At 38.4% G+C, this 23,966-nt stretch overlaps 1 protein-coding gene across 1 annotated transcript in view; it reads left to right on the top strand.

The window, feature by feature from the left end:
* Positions 1–2,736: 2,736 nt before the first annotated feature.
* The window catches only part of LANCL3 (LanC like 3), a 101,348-nt gene continuing 80,118 nt past the window's right edge, over positions 2,737–23,966 (top strand). The window contains exon 1 of the mRNA XM_036271315.1: positions 2,737–3,415. Within this exon, the coding sequence (XP_036127208.1) occupies positions 2,843–3,415 (573 nt within the window). The 5' untranslated portion in view covers positions 2,737–2,842. The remainder of the gene's footprint in view (positions 3,416–23,966) is intronic.

Here is a 23,966-nt window from a genome sequence, read left to right as displayed (position 1 = left end):
TGTGCCTGCATTCTTCTTGCCTCCTGATCCAGATTCCCCCCAAATATGCCTTTGCCCAACTACTCGTTGCCCTGTTGAGTGGGCACTATTGATTATAAGGTATTTCTATGGTATTGGACGATGGGAAGCTAGCAGGATATTACAGTTACCATTGCTACACAGCAAATTACCCTAAAACTTAGTGGCCTAAAATAACTATTTTATTTTGCTCATAATGTTGTGGGTTAGGAATTGTCAGTGGGCTTGGGATGACAGTTCTCATGGAGCTGAAAGCTCAACTCAGTTGTATATCTAAGGTGGTTCACTCACACGACTGCCAGTTGCTGCTATTAGCTGAGCTCTTGACCCAAGCACCTACAAGTGACCTCCTTATGTTGCCTGTGCTTCCTCACAATATAGCAGCCTCAAGGTAGTCAGATTCTTACAAGGTGGCTCAAGGCTCCAAATACGAGTGTGTTCTAGCATATAAGATGGGAGCTTCAACATTTTTTATGACCTAGCCTAGGATGTCATGCACTGTCATTTCCATCATGTTCTATTGGTTATAAGTGAACCATATGCCCACTCAGATTCAAGAGGAGGGGGCATATACTCTAACCCCTGATGAGAGGAATGTCAAGGTCACATTGTAAAGGAGCATGTGGCATAGGAGATATTATTGGGGCCATATTTGGAAAATATAGTCTGCTACCCAGGATTCGTTATTAAAAATAGAACTTGTGAAGTCACTGAAGTCAAGGTAAAGTATAGAGGTCACCAGACTTGGTTGAGAAACAAAGTAAGGAGGCAGGAACTGCAGAATGTTTATATTCTTGCATTCACAAGATCAAAAGGATCCAGGAAAACAGTGGGAGTTTAATCAAGTCAACTTAAAGTTTCAATAAAGGCTTCACTCTGCATTTTACACTCCAGGGGACCTTGCTAATGGTGCTCTTATGGCAATTTATTCATCATTTCACAGACTTGTAGTGAGTGCCTACTACATGTGCCAGGGACTATTCTAGGCTCTTGGTGCATATCAGTAAATAAATATAACAAAAAAATCCTATCCTCATGAAGAGTGTATTCTAATGGAGTCATGACATTAAAATAAATAATACTGCTTGAGAATTAAGTAAATGACATCAGGCTCCCTGCCTAAAAGTGCACTTAGCTCATTATTATAGTTACAAACAAACCTGTTTTGGCTGTGTTATAGGGGGATGGAGGCCATACCATCCACTCTGTGGATGTCAGTCCTGGCAGTAATCTCAGCAAAGTGAGTTCCTTTTCCAGAATGCATCAAGTAAGGATGAAGGCGCAGGCTATTTAATCTCTGCTTCCCAATCATTGTGACAATTAATACTTTTGAGAAAAAAAATTGCCTCCAAACAAAATTGGCCTTTCAAGTAAGTCTTGGAACAGTTGCTCTCCCCAAAAAGTGTCAGAAACTTTTCCATGAGTCACTTACTCTTTTATGTTTTGCATAATCTCCATGAAAATGCAAATATCCTAGGAGAGGTGACCTCTAGCCTTCACTGGTTGACACTTTGGGAAAGAAGAAGAATTTTTAAAACAGATGAGCAAAAGAAAAACTACTCATTATGCAATTGTTCATTTACTGCTTTTCCCACTGGAGTGTAAGAACCATGTCTGTTTTTGTTTATTCCTCTATTTCCAGAGTCCAGGACCCATAGGAGACCCTCAATAATGTCTGCAGAAGGAAAGCAGAAGAGAGAAGAAACACGAGAAGGAAGGAAGGGAGGGTAAGAGGTAACTGAGAACACACAGAAAAGGGTACAAAAGCCTACTTAAAATCCTTATAAAGCATTTACCCTTATATTAAACCTTATATTATAGTTAATGACTCCAGATATTTATTGAGCTCTTCTTACTTGGGGGAGGAGAGGGCTCTAGAGTAGGAGAAAGACAGAACCTCCACCCTCTTTCTCTTACCTTAACTTGGTGTGGTTTTTTGAATTTTCACTTTATACTCCAAGAAAAATATCACAACAACCAAAGCCAAGAAAAAGTTTCCCAATGGGACATTTCACCATTTTAATGCATGAAACGTGATGTACTCAAACCTCTCACCCTTTGGGATTGAAGTGTTCAGAATGAGAACTCCAAAGTGACCAAGATAAAAAAAAAAACAAAAACAAAACAAGTTTCAGGAGGGAGCTCAGTTTTTTTCCCTAGTACATCTCAAATCTTTAATGTGCATGCGAATCATTTGGGGAGCTTGCTAATGTGCTGATTTAGAGCCAATAGGTCTGGAACGAAGTCTGAGCTGCTGCAGTTTTAACATAACTCCCAGATGATGCTGATCTGCTGACTCCAGGACCACACTGAGTATATAAAGGACTGGAAGTCTTCACCTCTACCGCCAGGTGTGCTTATGCCCAGCCTCAGCGTTCTGGATCGGTGTCCCGCGCGTGTCCCTGGCCTTCCGCCGGGAAGGGAGGAGTTGGGGGCGGAGCGGGAGGAGTGGCGCGGGCCCCGCGTGGGTCCTGCCGGAGATCACCTCGGCCCCTTGGAGAGGCGGCCGAGCTGCGGCGGCGCAGGAGGGGGCGCGTTCGGCGAGGGCGCTGCCTCTGGGAGGGGGGCGGACGACGCACATCCCCCGCGCTCGTTCGGGCCACTCGGGAGCCTCGCGGCAGCCCGGTGACCCACTTGGCAATCCGCTCCGTGCTTCTTCCTCGCGCCCGCCTCCTCTTGTCACCTCCCGTCTCAGCCTCTTTGCTCCATCCCCGCCGAATCTACCGCTACCCAAGCGCTTCCGAAAGCGAGAGGTGGTGCGCTGGGCTGCAGGGCACGCCCTCAAGCGGACCCTGGCTCGGCATTGAGGGGCACAGGAAGCAGCATGGACACCAAGCGCTGCTTCGTCAACCGCTTCGATGACTACCAGGGCAATCTGCTGGCCGGCCAGTGCGAGGAGGCGGTGGCACCCTTGGTCACCGCCACCATCGAGCGCATCCTCCAGGAGCTGCCCCCACTCGGGGGAGGCGCTGAGGCCCGGGGGGCGGCGGCGGTGGCCAGCAGCTGCCAGGGGGGGCTGTACGGCGGCGTGGCCGGGGTGGCCTACATGCTTTACCACGTCTCTCAGAGCCCGCTCTTTGCCGCGGCCCGGGAGCGCTACCTGCGCTCGGCCAAGCGCCTCATAGACGCGTGCGCCCGCGCTGAGGAGTGGGGCGAGCCAGACGCCGACACCCGCGCAGCCTTCCTGCTCGGGGGCGCCGGTGTGTATGCTGTGGCCACGCTCGTGTACCACGCCCTGGGCCGGTCCGACTACGTGCAGCCGCTGGCTAAGTTCCGCGCTCTGTGCGCCGTCTGCGCTCCCGTCTCCTTCCTGGAGTGCGGTTCAGATGAGCTGTTTGTGGGCCGCGCGGGCTACCTGTGTGCCGCACTGGTGCTCAAGCAGAAACTCGCCCAGGAGGTAAGAGGCAGCCCCGGCCACCGGGGGGAGCTCGCCGCATGCCCGGCTTTACCACACCGCCTTTCCTGGGACACTAGGCTCCAGGAGCAGTACCCCTGGCCATTCTCCATCTCTTTGTTACTCTTGAGTGTTACCATTTCTTCACTCTCTGGAGGTTTATTTCCTGCTTTTGTCTGTCTTCTCCCCCTTCTCCCTTTCAGTTGCTCATTTGTTGGGATTTGGTGTCTTTGTGTTGTCCAGGTTTTCCGCAAAACGTGGCATCTACCCAGAGATGCCTCTTTGCCCAGTAGCTTTCTGGAGGCCCTTTCAAACGTGATTTTAAAAACTTCGAAAATGAAAGGGATTTCCCTTCCTTTGACCCTCTTGTCAAAAGCTGAAGCATCTTGGAATGTTAGAGTACTAGAAAAGTGATGGAGTTTTGGGGGCTCATTATGCCATCATTGTTTCCATCACTAATGTGGAGGGCAGTTGCTTCTGTGACTCCCGGGGCTGTAGCCTAGAATAACTGCCCAGATGTAGGTGTGATATGCTTACTATTCAGTTAATCTCATGGCTGTTATGAAATGCATATCTGCTGGGGGTATCCTCTTTTAAATACATAAATGTAGACAGAGTTGTACCCCATTGTAATCAAATGTGCATTTTTCATTTAAAAATGCCTAGTTAAGATTGCCAAGACAACAACGTACTTGACAGGGCAGGTTTTCTTAATGGACAGCTTTCTAGTGGCTCCTTGAAGTGAATTGGATTTTACAACCATATATGTCGTTCCCCCCCCCCCGCCCCCGATTAACTTTGAATACAGCGTGTGGATATTAGAAGAGAATGTGCTAGTTTCTGTGGAGTAGGAAAAAAATTCTCCAAAGGATCAAAGTTACTAGAACTGAGAGGCTCTTTCATTCATAACCCACTGGAGCCTAATTTTGTTCTAGGGAGGAAGTGACACATATAATTTGCCTTTATTTGGGTGAGAGAGACATTTGAAGAAAAATTAAAGGTACACAGAGTGTTTCAAACATGTAATTAACTTAGATAACCTTTACAGTGACAGACTATTTCTTTTTTATTTGTAATAGGTGAGGTTGATTCAAGTGAGAAAAAAGATTACTGGAGACTGCAGTGTGCTAGCAGGGCAGCAAAGATCTGTGTGACAAAGTTGTCTTGAAATAGTTCACTCTGCCTCTGAGTCACTATTATCTGCTAGCAGTTTCTCAAGGTCCCTTCCAGTTGTATAAAACCTTTTAGAAGGCCATAGGGCTATTTACATATCATTTGCATTACATTTGCATGTGTTCCTCAGACCTTGCAGTCTGGTGGTAGATAATTTTCCTTTTTTTTTCCCCCCAGTTGTTTTCCTTAAACTTGCTTCTTTCCCTTTCTGTGCCTTGGGGCCTTTTCTCCAGAATGAAATGGCAGAGTGGTCATACAAGTGGAAACAGACCAGAAGGACTCCATTCCCCAAAACTAGGGTCCCAGGGACAGTCTACAAGGCTGATCCAGCAAGACATTTACTAGGACCTCTTTTCTGCTCTCCAGCCAAACCAGATCTGTCTTTTTATGCTAATCAAGTTGAGGGGCTTTGGCCCCTGTTCCTAGGATATATAGAGAGAGTAGCTTGAAGGGTAAAGAAACTGCTCTTCTTCTGGGCAAATCAGCTAGTGTGTGTCAGCGTCAGTTGGGGCAATCCATGAAGTTCAGGCTTGAAAGGGAGGGGCTAAGTACGCCAGGCTGGAAGCCCTTTGAAGGAAAAATACAAGTCTTATGCACCATCTGCACTCCCATGTCCTGGCCAGCATATGGCTTTGCCCTTATTAGATGTTCCATAAACCTTGATTTAATTGAATTGCGAACTCTGTCAATTCTCTATAAATAATCTGTCATTATGTCCTGAGTTTCTTTCCCTCCAATGTCATTTAGAGTCATTTTCTTCTGGCAGTTCCCTCAGTTATCACCCTGGTCTAGATCCTCTGCACACTACGTGGCACATCTTTGGCATCTAATAGTTGAATGAATCACCATTTGCTGGGATTAGAGAAATATACTCTGAGCTGGATTCTGTCACTCAAAGCCATCCCATGTACCTCTGAGAAACCAGTCTTCTTAAAAATTGTTTTTATTATGTTATTTCTCTAATCAACATCCGCAGTGATTCCCTGTTACCTTTTCTTCAGTGGCTTCTCATCTCACTCACAGTTAGAGCTAAGATAATTAAAATGGCCAACAAGGCCCCGTATGATCTGACCTGCTGTATACCTACTCCACTTCTTGCTCACTTTGCCTCAACCATACTGTCCTTGCTATTTCAGACATCTACTGTTTCAGGTTGTTCCCTTTGCTTGGAATACTCTTCTCCTAGCTATTTTTATAGCTAGCTCCCTGACCTTGTACAGGATGTTACCTCTTTAATGAGGCCTTCCCTGTCCACAGTATTTGAAACTGCAATCCCATCCCCTGACTTATGCCCCTTTCTTGATTCATTTTACTTAATTTGTTGATTTATGTCTTCTCTAGTTAAAATGCAAGCTCCATTAGGGTAGAGTATTTTTTGTTTTTTTATTGCTGTATTCCCAGCATTAAGGCAGTGCCTGGTACATATTTAGATTCTCAACTTTGCTTTATTTGGTGTTGTTGCAAATAGTGTCTACTCTATGGCTTGCTTTATCATTCAGTTTCAATGGTGCTTCTCATTTATTAATATTTTCTTTTATGATGGTGCTTTGGTGTCCTGTTTTAAAAAAGTCCTTTCCTACTGCCAAGGTCTCAGTAAATATTTATTGAATGAATGAATAAATGACTACTAATTTATTACAAATTTTGCCTCAGATCAAGCCTAATCATTAGACCAGTGCTTGTTCAACTTTAATGTTCATAGGAATCACCTGTAGATGTTAATAAAATACACATTCTATTTCAGCAGGCCTGGGGTTGGGCCTGAGATTCTGCATTTCTAAGAAGTTCTCAGGTGTTGGTGATGCTACTGGTCCAGGGACCATTCTTTGAATAGTAAGGCAGTACAGTGCTACATAGATTTTGGCATTATACCAAGCACATCTGTAAAGGGATGCTATATGACACCATTCTATGAAGCTTGATGCATTTATTTATAAGGTTTTAGTTTAGACTACTGATTACTATATTCTACCATACTTTCATTATGAGGACCCACAAGAGGACTTTCTCTCAAGATTTAGAAACAGGAATAATTGTGCTCCTCCTGGATTGATTGATTTTTTTAAATTATCAGAATGTGTCATGGTAACTGATTGTATTTTTTTACTTTATGTTGCCTCTTAGGAAGCATATGGCCAGTATTGTGGTCCACATAGGCTTTTGTGAAGTCCTTCATCACAGGTACTTTTGTACACTAGCATTTACCTTGGGTTTATCTAATATTTTTCTTCCTTAGTTTACCCTTTTCTGAATTTTCTTTCTTGTGTTTGATTTTATTGTTTGTATTTCCATTTATAAGATTCAGAAATGAAAAAAAAAATGTGTGTGTATGTAGACAGACAGAGACAGAAAAAAATCTCTTTATCTAGGTAATATATTCCTTCCTGGAAACACTCAAGGGAAATAGCTTTGAGGATTAGGCAGATATCCTTGAGCAATGGGCACTAAAGTCCCAATAAATCACACCATAAAAACTTGTATTGGGTCTATTTTGCTTTCCACAAATTGGCTGAAATGTAGCAGAGAAAAGGAAGTTAGAAAAAAATAGAAAAGGGATTAAGGGGAGGCCTAGGAGACATAGTTAAAATAATAAATTTTTCACTGGGTGACCTTGGACAAATAATTTAACATCTTTGAGTCTCAATTTCCTCACTTGTAAAATGAATTAATAATAGCTTCCTCATTCACTTATTCTGTCGTTTATTCATTCATTCAGTGAATGTCAGGTTTTTACATGTGCCAGGCACCTTGTTAGATGCCAGGGTTTAATATTGAACACAAAAAATTCAATATAATTATGTTGTTATAAGTGCTCTGAAGGAAATAAACAGGAACTAACTGGGGGCAGGGCAGGAGAGGGGAGGGAAGATTAGCTTGGGTTAGTGAGGAAGGTTTCTTTGTGGGGGTGATTTCCTGGCTCATCACTGAAGCATGAGAATGAAGTTGCTGCTTCAAGAGCAGTTATTCCAGGCAGAGGGGACAGCAAGGACAGAGCCACTGAGGTGGGAAACTGCTTGGATATTTCAAAGAAATGAAAGATGGCCAACATGGTTGGAGCAGAGTGAATGAGGGCTAAAAGGATAGAGGAGTTCAAGACCAGGTAAGAGGCCTGAGCAGGGTAAAAATCAGATCCTTCAGGGCCAGGTCAGTCACAGGACTTTGAATTTGTTTCAAGTTTAAACAGGGGAATGTCTTCATTTTATTTACCTTTTAAGAAGCTCACCCAGGTTTTCTATGTGGAAAGTGGATTGATTAAGAATAGTCACAAGGAGGACTGGTTACTGGGGGTCTAAACACCTTTTGTGCCAAGAACTTCTTTGTAAATCTGCTGAAACCTATGGTACTTCTTATAATAACATTTCAGATGTATAAAGTAAAACACGTAGGATTACAAAGGAAACCAATTATATTGACATTCGGTTACCAAAACATTTTTAATTTTTTTTTTCCTTTATTGATTTTTACAGAGAGAGGAAGGGAGAGGGAGAGAGAGATAGAAACATTGATGAGAGAACAATGATTGGCCGCCTCCTGCATGACCCTCACTGGGGATCAGGCCCACAACCTGGGCATGTGCCCTGACCGGGAATCGAACTGGCGATCTCTTGATGCATGCGTCGATGCTCAACCACAAAGCCACACCAGCCGGGCGACCAAATCATTTTTAAAATGTGCTTCTTTACATTAAATAACAAGATTTGGCAGCAAGTCTAAGTATTACGGTACTTTTGAAATAGTGAAACAATGATATTTCAAGATATCTTCAACAACTGCAGTATGATACGAATATATCTGTGATTTCTGTAGATGGCAACATTACAAGTACTGCTGGTGGTTTGTGGTTTCCATTTGTAATGAAAGGAAATGCTAAATTGTTTAAGATTTAAGAAAATATCAATGTGATTTTATTTTCCTAGTCACAGAGGTACTTGTCTGGAAGTTGCTGTGATGACTCACCCTAGATAAAGTGCCTAGTATAGTACTTGGCACATAGTAGCTGCTAAATGAAATCAGCGTTATTCCATTTTGCATCTACTAACCAATTGTTAATTGGTTCCTCAGCTCATTTCTAAGATAGGTGGTTAGCAGCTGTATAAGTGGGGATGCTTTAGTACCAAATAAAAGAATGTACAATAAAAAGTGATCTAAACAATGAGAACATTTATTACCTCGCTTTACAAGGAGTATAGAGCTAGGCCATTCCGGGATTGGTTTAGCAACTCAGCAAAGTCGTCAGAACCCAAACCCTTTCCAATCATTTTCTCTGCTATGCTCAGTGTGAGAGCTAGCCTTTGCAAGGTTGCAAGATGGCTGCTGCCAGTCCAATCACCATGCTCCCAGACAATTGAAATAGAAAGGGAGAGTGAGGCTTTTTTCTTGTATCTTTTAAAAGTTTATATAGAACATCTATCCTTGAAGAATTTCCCTTCTGCCTCATTGCCCAGCACTTGATCATGTTTCAGGGGAGGCTGAGAAGGCTAGTGTCCTTCATTTCTAACCTCTGTCATTAAATGTAGGTTTTGACAAACAAGAAGAAAGGAAAGGGGAATGACTATTGTGTGGTAACCAAAGTGTCTGCCCCTTGGCAAGGTCTGTCTTGTGATCTCCCACTTCCTTGGCTATTATGCAGTGAACATGAGGATGCAGGTATGTTTTTGAAATCCTGTTCATTTCCTTCAAATAAATATCCAGAATTGAGACTGCTGGATCATATATTAATTATCTTTTTAATTTTTTTGAGGAACCTCGATACAGTTTTCCACGTTGCCTGTATGAATTTATATTTCCACCAACAGTGCACAAGGGTGGTTTTTTTCCCTCCACATCCTTGCCAACACTGATTACCTCTTGTCTTTTTGATGATAGCCATTCTAACAGGTGTGAGGTGATATCTCATTGTGGTTTTGATTTGCATTCCCCTAATGATTAGTGATGTTGAGCACCTTTCCATCTACCTGTTGAACATTTGTACGTCTTCTTTGGAAAAATGTCTATGAAGTTTCTCTGCTCATTTTTGAATCAAGTTGTTTGTTGTTCTGCTATTGAGTTATATTAGTTCTTTATATATTCTAGATATTAACCCTTTGTCTGAAATAAGATTTGAAAATATTTTCTCCTATTCTGTAGGTTGTCTTTTCATTTTGTTGATTGTTCTTTTGCTGTGCAGAAGCTTTTAGTTTGACGTGGTCCCACTTACTGATTTTTTCTTTTGTTGCTTGTGCTTTTAGTGTCATAGCCAGAAAATCATCACCAAGATCAATGCCAAGAAGCTTCTTCTCTATGCTTTCTTTATGTTTTACAATTTCAAGTCCTATGTTTAAGTCTTTAATACATTTTGAATTAATTTTTGTGAGTGGTATAAGATAGGAGTCCAGTTTTATTATTCTACATGTGGTTATCCAGTTTCCCCAGCAACATTTATTGGTGAGACCAGCTGTTCCCCAATGACTGTTCTTGGCTCCCTTGTCAAATATTGTGTGTGTGTGTGTGTGTGTGTGTGTGTGTGTGTGTGTGTATATATGCTCTTTTTTCTGTTCCATTGTCTATGTGTCTGTTTATATGCCAGTACTACACTGTTTTGATTACTCTAGCTTTGTAATAAAGTTTGAAATCAGGAACTGTGATTCTTTCAGTTTTGTTCTTTTTTCTCAAGATTGCTTTGGCTGTTAGGGGGTCTTTTGTGGTTCCATATAAACTTTAGGGTTATTTTTTTTCTATTATTATGTTGAGTAGGAGTGGTGAATATGGGCACTTGTTCCAGATTTTAAAGGAAAAGCACTCAAATTTCATCATTGAGTATGATATTAGCTGTGACCTTCTTTTATATGGCCTTTATTATGTTGAGATATGTTCCTTCTACACCCAATTTGTTGAGAGTTTTTATCATGAAGAGATGATGAATTTTGTCAAATGCTTTAAAAAAATTTTTTAATTTATTGATTTTAGAGAGAGAGACAGGAAAGGAGAGAGAGAAACATGGATTTGTTATTCCATTTATTTATGCATTCATTGGTTGCTTCTTGTGTGTGCCCTGACCAAGGATAGAACCTGCAACCTTGGCGTATTGAGACAACCCTCTAACTGACTGAGCTGCCTGGCCAAGGACAAATGCCTTTTATGCATTTATTGAATGATCATATGATTTTTATCTTTCATTCTGTTAATATGATGTATCGCATTCATTGATTTGCATATATATTAAACCATCCTTGTGTCCTAGGAATGAACCACACATAATCATGTATGATCCTTTTAATGTGTTGTTGAATTTGGTTTATAGTATTTTGTTGCAATTTTAAAATATATATTTATCAGGGATATTGGGGCTTTAATTTTCTTGTAGTGTCCTTATCTGGATTTGGTATCAGGGTAATGCTGATTTCATAAAATGAATTTGAAATGTTCTTTTCAAGGTTTTGGACAAGTTTGAGAAAGGTTGGTATTAATTTTCTTTAAATGTTTGAATTCACCAGAAAACTTCTGGTCTTGGCTTTTCTTTTTGGGAGGTTTTAGATTACTGATTCAATGTCCTTACTTGTTATCGGTCTGTTCAGACTTTCAATTTCTTTATGATTCAGTCTTGTAGGCTGCATGTTTCTGTGAATTCATTCATTTCTTCTAGATTATACAGTTTGTTGGTGTATAATTATTCATAGAATTCTCTTATGATTCGTTGTATTTGTGCAGTATGAGTTGTAATGTCCCTTCTTTCATTTCTGATTTTGTTTTTTTGAGTCTTTTTTTTCTTAGACTAGCTAAAGTTTTGTCAATTTTGTCTATGTTTTCAAAGAACCAATTCTTATTTTTGTTGATTTTTTCTATTATATCCCTAGTCTCTAGTTTATTTATTTTTGCTCTACTGTTTATATTTTCTCTCTTGTGCTAACTTAGTTATGTTTTTTTTTTTTCTTCTTTTTCTAGTTCCTGGAGGTGTAATGTTAAGTTTTTTCAGAACTTTCTTTGTTTTCTTAAAAATTATTACTGTCATCATATAAGGTAAAGTCAAACAATAAGAGTATACAAAAAGATATAATAAAATGTCTTCTTTCAATGTAATCATTAACATTTTCTTTTCTAGGAATTCTGTATTGCATAAAATACCTATATTGTTATACAATTATACAAATGATCATATTGTATGTGTATTTTTTCTACAGTTTGCTTTCTTGTGTAATGTAACCTAGGCATCTTAGCACATTACTACATAGAAAGATGTCTTATTCTTTATACTGGTTTGGCTTAGTGTTTATACCATAACTTAATCATTATTGATGGACACTAAGTTGATTCAAGGTTTGTTTGTTTTTGCTATCAAAACCAGTGCTGTAGCCCAGCTAGTGTGACTCAGTGGATTGCGCGTCCTCCCATGGACTGAGAGGTGCTGGTTTGATTCCTGGTCAGGGCACATGCCACAGTTGCAGGCTCATCCCCAGTAGGGGGTGTGCAGGAGGCAGCCTATGGATGCTTCTCTTTCACGTTGATGCTTCTATCTCTCTCTCCCTTCTTCTGTCTCTAAAAAATCAATAAAACATATTTTAAAAACAGTGCTATAAAGAATATACACAGATACATATAACATGCAAGTACACATACATAATATTTACATGTAATATGTACTTATGTACATATATTTTTCTATATATGTATCTTTGCCTTCTCTTGCAAGTACATATGTAGGATACATTTTCAAGACAGTTTCTAAGTCAAAATGTACAGGTGTTTTTCACTTGATAGAGATTATCAAACTGTTTTCCAAATAGGTTACATCTATTTCCGTTCCCTTACCAGTGTTTGGGGATGCCTGTGTTTCCACATTATTTTTAGCACTGGGTTTAATCAGACTTTTTAATACATAACAAACTGATGGGTGGAAAATGAGGATGGAGATTTCTAGGGTAGCAAATTAGTCTCTTTATTGTTGCCTTCAGCAATCACGGAAAAAATGCATATGTAGGGTTTTACTCAGTCTGGATTTGAGTGGTCTGTTTTTTTAAGCAGCTGTGTGTGTGCACTGCATAATTAAACTCTCAAGTTTGGCTTAAAAATGACAGTAGATTGGGGAAGCTGCATTTTTTTGTAGGCCAAGTCCAAGTCCAGTTTCTAACTGCCTGATTGTAGACCTGCCAGAAAGCGGGCCACTTCTGTAGGCTACGGTTTAGATCCTTTGTTACTCTTGATATAGAACCCTGTGATTGCTGAAAGGATATAAGAACTAACACTGATTGATCACTTATTGTGCATACTGTTGTAAGCACTTTGCATGTATGTTCATTTAACACTACCAGCAATTTTATGATAGGTACTGTTACTATCTCCATCATACCCAGTGAGGGAACCGAGGCACAGAGAGGTTGTGGAACTTGTTCCAAGTTACACAGCTACTCAGTGGCAGAGATGAGGTTCCATCTCCCACAGGCTGGTTGCCAAATCTGTGCTTTCAGTTAGTGCTCTTCACACTTTAATGTGCACACAAATTTTCTGGGGATCTTGTTAAAAATCAGGTTTTGATTCAGTAGGTCTAGGGTAAGTCCCAAGATTCTACATCTCTAGCAAACCCCCAGGTGATGCTACTGCTGCTGGTTCATTGATTACAAAGCTCCGAATCACTGTATATATATTTTTTAATTTTATGAGACTACCTAACAACATATTTGACTGATTCCCATAAAACTTCATAATTTTCATTGTCTTTCATACTAAAAATGACTTCTTCCACAAATGAAAGAATATCAGCTCTCCAGTTTGTAGTTTATACTGAAAGAAAAATTTACTGCCTGGCACATTTCTTTGCTGGATTAAGGACTGAACATCTGCAAGTGAATGTGTGGATTTTTTTTTTCTGGTAAACGTAGTTTTCAACTATATATGGAAGGTTTTTTAGAATTTCTTTAAAAGCCCAAATAGATGACATTCTAGTAGTTTTACATTATTTCATAATGATAAAGGAAGAGACACTATTACAACATTCCCAGAACAGATAGAAAATATGATCTGGATGCTCATGGAACCATTCCCATTTTAGAATCATTCAATTGCATTTACTTGCGTAACATAAAGTAATGCTACTCCTAACTCTAAATTAGTTTAAATTGAAGATACTTAAACATTTTCCTTATTTTTTTATTAAAAATTTCTGATACAATGATTTAACAAACCTAGTCAAAATAATCCAGATTTTCTTAGATATGATTTATTTATATCTTTTCACTTATTAATGTACACTCCACTAAAACCTAATCTTATTATTTGTATTGTAATTCTTCAAAGAGAGCATGGTTTGCAATTTTCTTATTATTGAATAAATAAACTGGGGAAATATGCATAATAAAAATTCTTTTAAATTATTTTGCCAGTAATTCAACCTCTCAGTGTTGTATAAAGATATTTTACTATATATATATATATATATATGGAAATTATAGACTGTGCTAATTTCTTATTAATTTGACTAATTTCATTTTTGCTGGTTAATTTAATGAGTGATGTTTTTCATGTAAGTGGCTCCTACTCAATACACAATGGATTTCCTTCACGTGGTAGAAAAGTCTTTTAATACCCCAGTGTGGCGAAGGTCTTTTGGTAAACTTGCTGACAGTCCATGATCTGTTCAAGTAAGTGTTTCTCTTCATGATTCACTTTTATTAATTGATCTCTGACCTTCGTTCATTAATTAAATACAATGCCTTGGATGTTTCGTTTGTCTCAAGGAAAACATATGTTTTTCTCATGATATATATATATATATATATATATATATATATATATAATAACTAGGATAAGTGCTTTATGGATTTAAGTTAACAGACTCATTACTCTTGGGGTGCTAGCTACTTGGACAAACTAAATTTTCAAAAAGTCATTTGATCCATTCTTTATTTTAACAAACTGAACAAAAGAGTGTTTGTGTAAGATCAGATTTCCTTTTCTGAATAGCTGTACCCATTCAACAACTCAGACAAATGAATAACTTTGACATGTTAAGTGTGACTGTTGCTACCTGGGCCATAAAGAAGCTGTTTCCCACATGAGAGGTGGTCTTACAGTCTTTATGAGCGAGGACATCATCTAAATGAGAGGTGGCAAAACAAATATTGGTCATAACATTATGTGCAGTTAGCCGTTACAGTTAGCTGTGCCCATCTGCTGGCTCCATTGCTTCGCATGGGATAGATTCCCTGTGCTCAGCGGTGTGTTGAAATCTGGTGTCCATGGCAACTAAAGCATCACCAATCTTAAAGCAAGCACTATGGGGACTAGCTGAATCTCCACTTATACAATGACTTTAGGAGGGAGAGTCCTAACATACTTATAGCTGTCTAAGGCTACAGAGATCCAGTACTCAGCCAAAAATAAAACATTGTCCTCACGCACATTTCAGTAACATAATATTGCTACCTAAAATGTTTTCTTCTGTCTTTGTGAGGCAAAAGGAATTGCACATGTATCACAGACTGCAACTGCTGAAATAGATTGAACTCTGAATGAAGGCATCAAAACACTGTGGTTAAGTACAGAGCATTCGGAGTCAGATAGCCCTGGGATTGAATCCAGGCTCCACCACAGTAACTTGTTGACTTTAAGTTACTTAGCATTGTTGAGCCTTAATTTCCTTATCTGGATAATGTAATACAAGCAGTACTCACTTCATAGCTATGTTTTGAAGATCCACTGAGAATATGCATGTAATGTGCTTAGCAGGGGCTCTGTTAGGCATAAATATTGTATAAATTAGCCATTATTTTATTAATATTTTGAATATTATTATCATTAATGTAAAGTGAGACTGCACTGAGTAAGGAATATAGATATGTTTGTCGGACATTCAGATAGTCCAGTATCCTTGTGGTGGTATTCAGAGCTTTGAGATCTTTGCACAGAGGCCATAAAGGACTGGAGAGAAATATCCTCTGCCTTGTCATGCAGGAGATTAGGCTGAGCTGCTCAGAGAGATTATGTGTCAAAGTAAATTGAATGGCTGGCCATAACCCTTGAACATGAACCTGTGTGAGTTGCCCTCTGAGATTCGCTTTCTCCAGGGACAAGGGTATTCCTTGCTCTTTTTAAAATTTCAGGCTCTTGGAAGACTTAATCTAGGGATTGGCTTTCTTGCGTCTCTGATTTGTACTCAGAATAAATGACCTAATTGGCTTTAAGCAACTGTAAATTGCTACATAAGTGATGTTGGAATATTTGTTTCTTGCTTGGTTCCCTCATATTCTGAGTGGCAGATTCAAGGAGCTCTTTCTTGATCTTAAGTTCTCTTCTTTGCTTCTAAAAATTATTTGCTTGCATGGTATTAATTCAGAATTTCAAACGAATTTCAATAGTTGTGTCTCTGGCAAAGTGACAACTTCAAATGAGTTTTCTTCAGCAAATGTTTCAGACCATGTACATTTGGTAGCTTGTTTCAGAAAAGCATGAATACAATTAAGGATTCTATCAAGTATTTCTTCAGTTTCTGGGCCCAGTAATTATGTTTTTCTTGCATTAATTTACTTTTCTATTTGCATTTCAAGACTATGTGCTGTAGACTCACTGTCAATTTTACAAACTTAAAATCTACATTTTACTCTTTAGTTCTCTGCTCCGATTCATATTCATTTATAACATGATGATCTTAACATTTACAAGTATACTACTCTAATAAAAGTATGACTTGCTCCTATGTCTAATCATTGAATTTATATATATATATTCATTAGTTCTACTTATGATCTTCAATACCACCCAACTGACTCTAGGTCTTGGCATTCATCTCCATGGAGTCTGTCATATTTTTCTCTGATCTATGGCCTTAAGTCAGTGTTTCTCACACTTGACTGTGTACTAGAATCCCCTGGAGGGCTTGTTATAACACATGGCTGGGCTCCATCAGCAGAGTTTCTGATTCAGTAGGTATGGACTAGGGCCTGAGAATTTGCCTTATTAAGAAGTTCCCAGGGATGCTGCTGCTTGTCTGGAGACTACATTATTTGAACCACTGCCTTAGACTACATTCTTAACCTTTGCCAAATATCTCTGAAATGTGGAAGCTACATGAAGGCATATGGTGGTAGTACCAAAATCTCATTATCACCATCAGAAAATAACTCAAAAGATAGGACTCACTATATGACAGGCACTGTAATAAGCATATTTGTTTCAGGGGAGAAAATTGTGACAGAGGGTTTCAGTAACTTGCCTGTAGTCACACAGGTGGTAAAGTAATTGAACCCATGTTTTCTGACTATAGAACATCTTAACTTCTAGAGACTTAAATCAGATAAGACTTGCATGTTTTTCTACTAAAGTACATACACATTGCCAAGAGGAGAGGGAGTTGTACCTCAAGGCATTTGGAAGAATAGCCTGAACTCAATTCTATGAAGCTCAAGGTGTTTCTGAAGTTTAACTTAAAATCAAATAAAAATGACAGTACAGGAAATTGCTCTACAATTGTCCGAAACTTCTAGAAGCCTGTGAATTTCTGCTTCCTGGAACACTCTAAAGGTTCAAGAATTGGAGGTTCTTGAAACTTCTCATGGTAGTAGGGGTTTGGGTCAGGCCCCAAATCAGAAGTACTAGTTGCCAGTTTGATGAAGATTGGTCGACTACTGGATCTTTCCCAAAGCCAGGCAACTACATGATGGTCTTAGACTGGGATCTCCAAAAGCTGACTCTGAGATGTAGATTCATATGGAAGCGCTTTGTTAAGAAAGTGCTCCCAAGAGAAACCAATATGGAAGTGTGGGAAACAGTAAAAAGTAGGAAGCCACGCAAAAGAGTGATTTTAGACTAAGTCTCAGCTTCTGTCCCATCCTGTAGGGGAGCTCTGGAGTTTGTGTTACATCTCAGAATTTGTCCTGACTAGAGGCATGCTCTTGCAGAAGTAATTCACTATAGCTGGGGGTAAGGATATTATCTTCCAGGTACTTCCAGCTCTTTTGGCATGCTGCCAAAGTGGCTTTTGTAGCTTAAAAATAAGACACTGAAGAAGGCTGCAGGTGAAGTGAGAGTTATTAGCAGCAAAGCACATGGACCTGGGGAATGGATTCATAGAATCAATAGGAAGGATCTAAAGGGATCTGGTAGGAACACCCACAGTTTCCATACATGTGCTATTCAGACCTTAGTAGAAGTCTTGAAGTTCATTTTCTTGCTAGATTGAATTAGAGAAGCTCTGGGCTTTGAGGTCCAAGGCACCGTCAAAGGCAGACATACTTCACCACAAACATCATCATTACATGCTGAATGGTGAGACATACCTCCTATCTGCTACTCCCTTACATATACACCTAGCTTATTCTTCAACTCAACTCCATGAACACTGGCAGACACTAAGTGATAAGTTGAAGGAGGGTCCACGGTTGTCAGATTCAACAAAAAAGACCCACAAATACTCACATTTTTAGTTGTATCGCCTACCAATGAAAAAGCAGTTATACTGCCTTATCACCCTTTAGTAAATCCCACCAATTGGCTAGCCCTCTTTCATACCCAGAATTCCCAATGAACTTTTTAGGCTGATACTCTTAAAAAGAAAATATCTGATGTGAAAAGCATCTGATGTGAAAAGCAGCAGTCATAAAAAAAAAAAGAACAAATAGGAAAACTAAACTTTGAGTAAACAGTTATAATTGGGAGCAGAAGAAAACTTCTCTCTTTAAAATATGTCTTTATTGATTTTTTTTTTTTTTTTTTAGAGAGAGAGAAAGGGGGAGAGAGAAACATCGATTGGCTGCCTCCTGTATGTCCCCTACTGGGGATCAAGCCTGCAACCTGGGCATACGCCGGGACAGGGAATCAAACTGGGACCTCTCAGTCCATGGGAAGACACTTAATCCACTGAGCCACACCGGCCAGGCAGAAGAAAACTTCTTAAGTGCCCAAATAGGTAATTAATATTATCAGAGAGGAAAGCAATCACTTGTATGAAATAAATGCAGGATAATATTGAAAGCAGTATTCGAGAACAAAAAAAATATCTCTTAGAAATTAAAAATGTGGAAGAGAAATAAAATATTTCAGTCAAAGGATTAGAATATTAAGTTGAAGAAATGTCCTTGAAAGTTCAACCATAAGACAACAGACTGATAAAAAGAGAAAAGACTAATTAGAGGAAGTCTAGCCTCTCTCTTGCAGTCAATGATGATAAAATAAAGTAAATGAAAGGGGAAAACTATGTATAAAAAAAAGAACTTAAGAATATTTTTCACAAGTTGCCAGATTTAAGGGGCTCACCAGCATGTTGGATAGAAAAATAATAAAGAGATTCTAAAGGAGTCCCAGGGGAAAAAAAAAGGTTCCATTAAAGGATTAGCACTGGACTTGGCAACTTAGAAAGCTATAAAACAATGGAACAAGATCTCCAAAATTCCCAGAGAAAATTATTTATCAACTAGAATTCTATGGCATCCAAAATTATCAATCAAGTGCGAAAGTAGAAAAAACATATTTGCAGGGTCTCAAAAAAAATTAATTAAACTTCTTTTCTTTCAAAAGCAAAAGACAGAGGTAATCTAGTCTCACAAAACATGTGATGAAAAAGAACTTTGGGGCCAGAGGTTCCAAGTGAATGAGCCACCATCTGGAACATTGCAACAGATTTCTAACTAGTAAAATGTTTTATTTTGGTTCATTGCAAAGGGTAAATGAACCACGAAATAGGAAAATGTGGGATCTGAAAACCTGGAAAACAAATACAGGTGGAATCATAGGAAACTTCCAGAGTAATGGTAAAGGACAGTTTAGGGTGACAGCTGGGCATCAGGCCTTGAAGGCAGCCAGTGAGTACTGAAGCAGAGCTACAGCCTGGATGTTGTCAAGAGGAATAAAGAAAAAGAAAGAAAGAAATATAAGGCTTACCTGATGTGTTTGGCTGTACGTAGGGGTGTTTTTCAGGCCTTTGGAAAGTTTGGGCATGAATTTGTTCTAGACCAGTGATTTTCAACCAGTGTGCAGCAAGAATTTTTAGTCAGGGTCACTGACCTCCTTTTCCTTAGATTATCTAATAAAAAATGACAACAGTCAACACAACAATAAGCATCTGGTGTGAATGAATCATAATTACACCTATTGTTTTTGGTCAGATATGCAAAAAATATAATACATTTTTTGTTATGGGCAGAATTTTAGTAATTAGTTTATGTGTGCCATGAGATGGAAAAGGTTGAAAATTGCTGTTCTAGACAAGTAGAAAACCAAACAACAATATAAAAAGAAAAGGCAGTTATTAACTTGGGGGACAATAGAAGGAAAAAGGAAATGGTAATCTGCATGTAGTTTTGCTTAACGAATATGGATTTAACCACATAAATATTGTTTTGGTAAAAAATATGATACAATATTTTTGGGTGTTTGAGAAAGGAAATGTATATGTGGAGACATTATAAGAGAGCTAAATCTTAATCTTCCATGTTAGGAGATTAAGACATAAATCCTAAAATGGAAAAGTCAAGAAATAGGTATAAAAGGCTGTCATTTAGAAATATGAAGATAAAGCAGATCCTCAAATAATATAATTTCATTGTAACATTGAAACGCTGTTGGAACTTAACTTTTTTATATTAATTAGTCTATGGTAAAAATTGGTTTGGTTATATATCATTTCACTACAGTTCCAAGAATCTACCAACAATGTTAAGTGAAGACTTACTCTAAATATCTAGGAAAAAATACAGAAAAAGTGTTTTAAGTTTTTGCCTCAGAGGAATCAGAATGTAGATGAGAGAGGTAGGGGAGGAGCCTGATATTATTTTAAAGAACTCTGATTTTTTTAAACTAATGCACATATATTTATTTGAGGAATATGAACACCAAGAAAAGAAACATCTTTTTCTTAACCATACCTGCTTTTTTGGCTCTGATTTCTACATGTTCTGTTCTGTTCTTCACATTGATTCTAGTCCTGCTCAATGATTGGTCCTGGTCAGTTTGGCTCAGAAGTTAGAGTGTCAGCCCGCCGACTGAAGGGTCTCGGGTTCAATTCCCAGTTGGGGGCACATACCTGTGTTTCAGGTTCAATCCCCGGCCCTGGTCCAGGTCATGCGGCAGACAAACAATCGATGTGTCTCTTTCATATTAATGTTTCTCTCTCTCTCCCCCTCCCTCCCTCCTTCTCTTCCTACTCTAAAAATCAGTGGAAAAATATCCTCAGTGAGGATTAACTATATATATATTCTCAGAAAATTTATGGAATGTTACCTAATAAAAGAAATAATGTCGCCATTTATAGATAAATTTTGTCAATAAATACTTTACAATAAAAATATGGCTTGATATAGCCCTTTTATCCTTATGAGTAATGCTAAATTAGGATTTAATGATGACTTTATTAGTTTGAATTGTCAAATAGCTCTGTCAATTAAAATCTTTATGTGGTTTAATTCAAATTGTTGTACCTTCCTTAGTAAAGCATTGAGTAAAATAATGAGGATCAGAACTACATTTAGTAAGCTTCTACCCAGGAAGGAGAAGGAGAGAGCCCAGTTAAAATAATTAAAAGTGGAAATATAGATGTTTAGAATATGATAAAGGCTGGATGAACCATTTATATACAGCAGAGCAATAATTATAATGTGGGTTTTTTTTTTCATGGCAGTGACTCTAAAATGCTCCAGATTCCTAAAATGCTTCCAAGTCATTACAACCAAAAAGTACTAATAATTATATACAACATGATATCTGCTAAGTACTTTTTACATAAGCTATCTCTTAATTCTCACAATTCCTCAAGTTAAATATGTATATTACTTCTTCCATTTTCAGAATAGAAAATAGAAAACATTGCAAAGCTTAAGTAACTTTCCCAAGTATATAGGGTTGATAAGTAGGATAATGGTAACATTTATTGACCAAGCAGTATACTTTTTTCTTTTAACTTTATTTTTCTTGTTGACACTATTACTGATGTCACCATTTTCCCCCCTTGCCTACCTCCACCCAGCCCCCACCCCCTTTCCCTCTAGCCATCACCTCACTGTTGTCTGTGGGTTATGCATGTATGTTCTTTGGCTAATCCTTTTACCTTCTTTCATCCAGTCTCCGCCTATGCCCCTCCCCTCTGAGATCTGTCAGTCTGTTCCATGTATCCATGCTTCTGGTTCCATTTTGTTCATCAGTTAATTTTGTTCATTAGATTCTACATATAAATGAGATCATATGGTATTTGTCTTTCCCTGACTGGCTTAGTTCATTTAGTGTAATAATCACCAGGTCCATCCATGCCTTTGCAAAGGATAACAGTTCCTTCTTTTTTTTTTTTTTATAGCCACATAGTATTCCATCATGTATATGTGCCACAGCTTTTTTATTCACTCATCTACTGATGTGCACTTGGCCTGTTTACATATCTTGACTATTGTAAATAATGCTGCTGTGAACATAAGGGTGCATATATTCTTTCTGATTGGTGTTTTGGGATTCTTAGGATATAGTCCCAGAAGTGGGATCGCTGGGTGAAAAGGAAGTTCCATTTTTAATTTTTTGAGGAAGCTCCATACTGTTTTCTACACTGGCTACACCAGTCTGCATTCCCACCAACAGTGCTCTAGGGTTCCCATTTCTCCACATCCTCACCAGCACTTATTGTTTGTTGTTTTATTGATGATAGCTATTTTGGTGGGCGCGAGGTGATATCTCATTGTAGTTTTAATTTGCATCTCTCTGATGATTAGTGATATTGAGCATTTTTTTCATATGTTTCTAGGCCATCTGTATGTATTCTTGAGAAGTGTCTATTCAGGTCCTTTGCCTATTTTTAAATTGGATTGTTTGTCTTCCTGATGTTGTATAATTACTTTATATTTTTTGGAAATTAACTCTTTAACAGATATATCATTGGCAATTATGTTCTCCCATACAGTGAGTTCCCTTTTTGTTTTGTTGATGGTTTCTTTTGCTGTGTAGAAGCTTTTTAGTTTGATGTAGTCCATTTGTTTATTTTTTTTTATTTTGTTTTCCTTGCCCTCGGAGATATATCGGCAAAAATATTGCTATGAGAGATGTCTGAGATTTCATTGCTTATGTTTTCTTTTAGCATATTTATAGTTTCATGACTTATATTTAAGTCTTTTATCCATTTTGAGTTTATTCTTGGGGATGGTGTAAGTTGGTGGCCTAGTTTCATTGTTTTTGCATGTACCTGTCCAATTTTCCCAACACCATTTATTGAAGAGACTGTCTTTACTCAATTGTATGCTCTTGCCTCCTTTGTCAAATATTAATTGACCATAAAGGCTTGGGTTGATTTCTGGGCTCTCTGTTGTATTTTATTGATCTATGTGCCTGTTCTTATGCCATTACCAGGCTGTTTTGATTACAATGTCTTTGTAGTTTTGATTACAATGTCTTACAATAATTTGATATTAGGTATTGTGATATCTCCTACTTTGTTCCTCTTTATGAAGATTGCTGAGTCTATTTGGGGTCTTTTTTTGTTTTATATACATTGTTGGAATATTTGTTCTATATCTGTGAAATATGCCATTGTTATTTTAATAGGAATTGCATTGAATCTATAGATTGCTTTGAGTGGCATGGGCATTTTAATGATATTAATTCTTCCCATCTATGAACACAGTATATGCTTCCACTTATTTGTATCTTCCTCAGTTTCTTTCCACAATGTCCTATAGTTTTCTGAGTATAGATCTTTTACCTCCTTGGTTAAATTTATTCCTAGGTACCTTATTTTGTTGTTGTTGTTGCAATAGTAAATGAGTTATTTATTTATCTTTTTTAGTTTCCTTTTATGATAGTTTATTATTGGTGTATAAAAAAACATCATTTTCTAAATATTATTTTTTTTATACCAAAGCTGCATACTTTTGCTAGGAACCATCCAGTTGGGAATCTAAGACAAAAGATATAAAATAAGACTTACCTATGGGACTTATGGCTCCCAGTTGATGAAAGATTGAGTCTAGTCTAGAACTCAAGTTCTTCTCCAAAATTGTGATCTTTATTATTATTATATTTTTATGCTCACCTGGGGACATTTTTCAATATTTTGTTCAGATAGAGTTGGAGGGAGAGAGAGAGAGAGAAACATCGACGTGAAAGGGACACATCGAGTGGCCACCACCCCCACAACCCAACCAGGGCCGGGGACAAACTGCAACTGAGGTACGTGCCCTTAGTGGGAACTGAACCCTGGCCTCTCCAGACCACAGGCCAATGCTCTAACCACTGAGCAAAACCAGCCAGAGCTCCAAAATTGTGATCTTTCTGCTGCCTTGGGCTGGTGGTACCATTAGTGTTAAATAAAATTTCTCATTCCCTAAAAGTACCAAGAAATGTTGACCAATAAAATCAATAATTGTTTTTTGTCATTTGAAAGAACCCTCAAGGGAATGGGTTGAGCTTCTGAATCAGTTCTAGAGATTCAGGACTCAATTAGTTG

Source organism: Molossus molossus, unplaced genomic scaffold, assembly GCF_014108415.1.
Source record: "Molossus molossus isolate mMolMol1 unplaced genomic scaffold, mMolMol1.p scaffold_m16_p_2, whole genome shotgun sequence".
In the NCBI taxonomy this organism is placed as follows: domain Eukaryota; kingdom Metazoa; phylum Chordata; class Mammalia; order Chiroptera; family Molossidae; genus Molossus; species Molossus molossus.
This window is presented reverse-complemented; position numbering and strand designations above follow the sequence as displayed.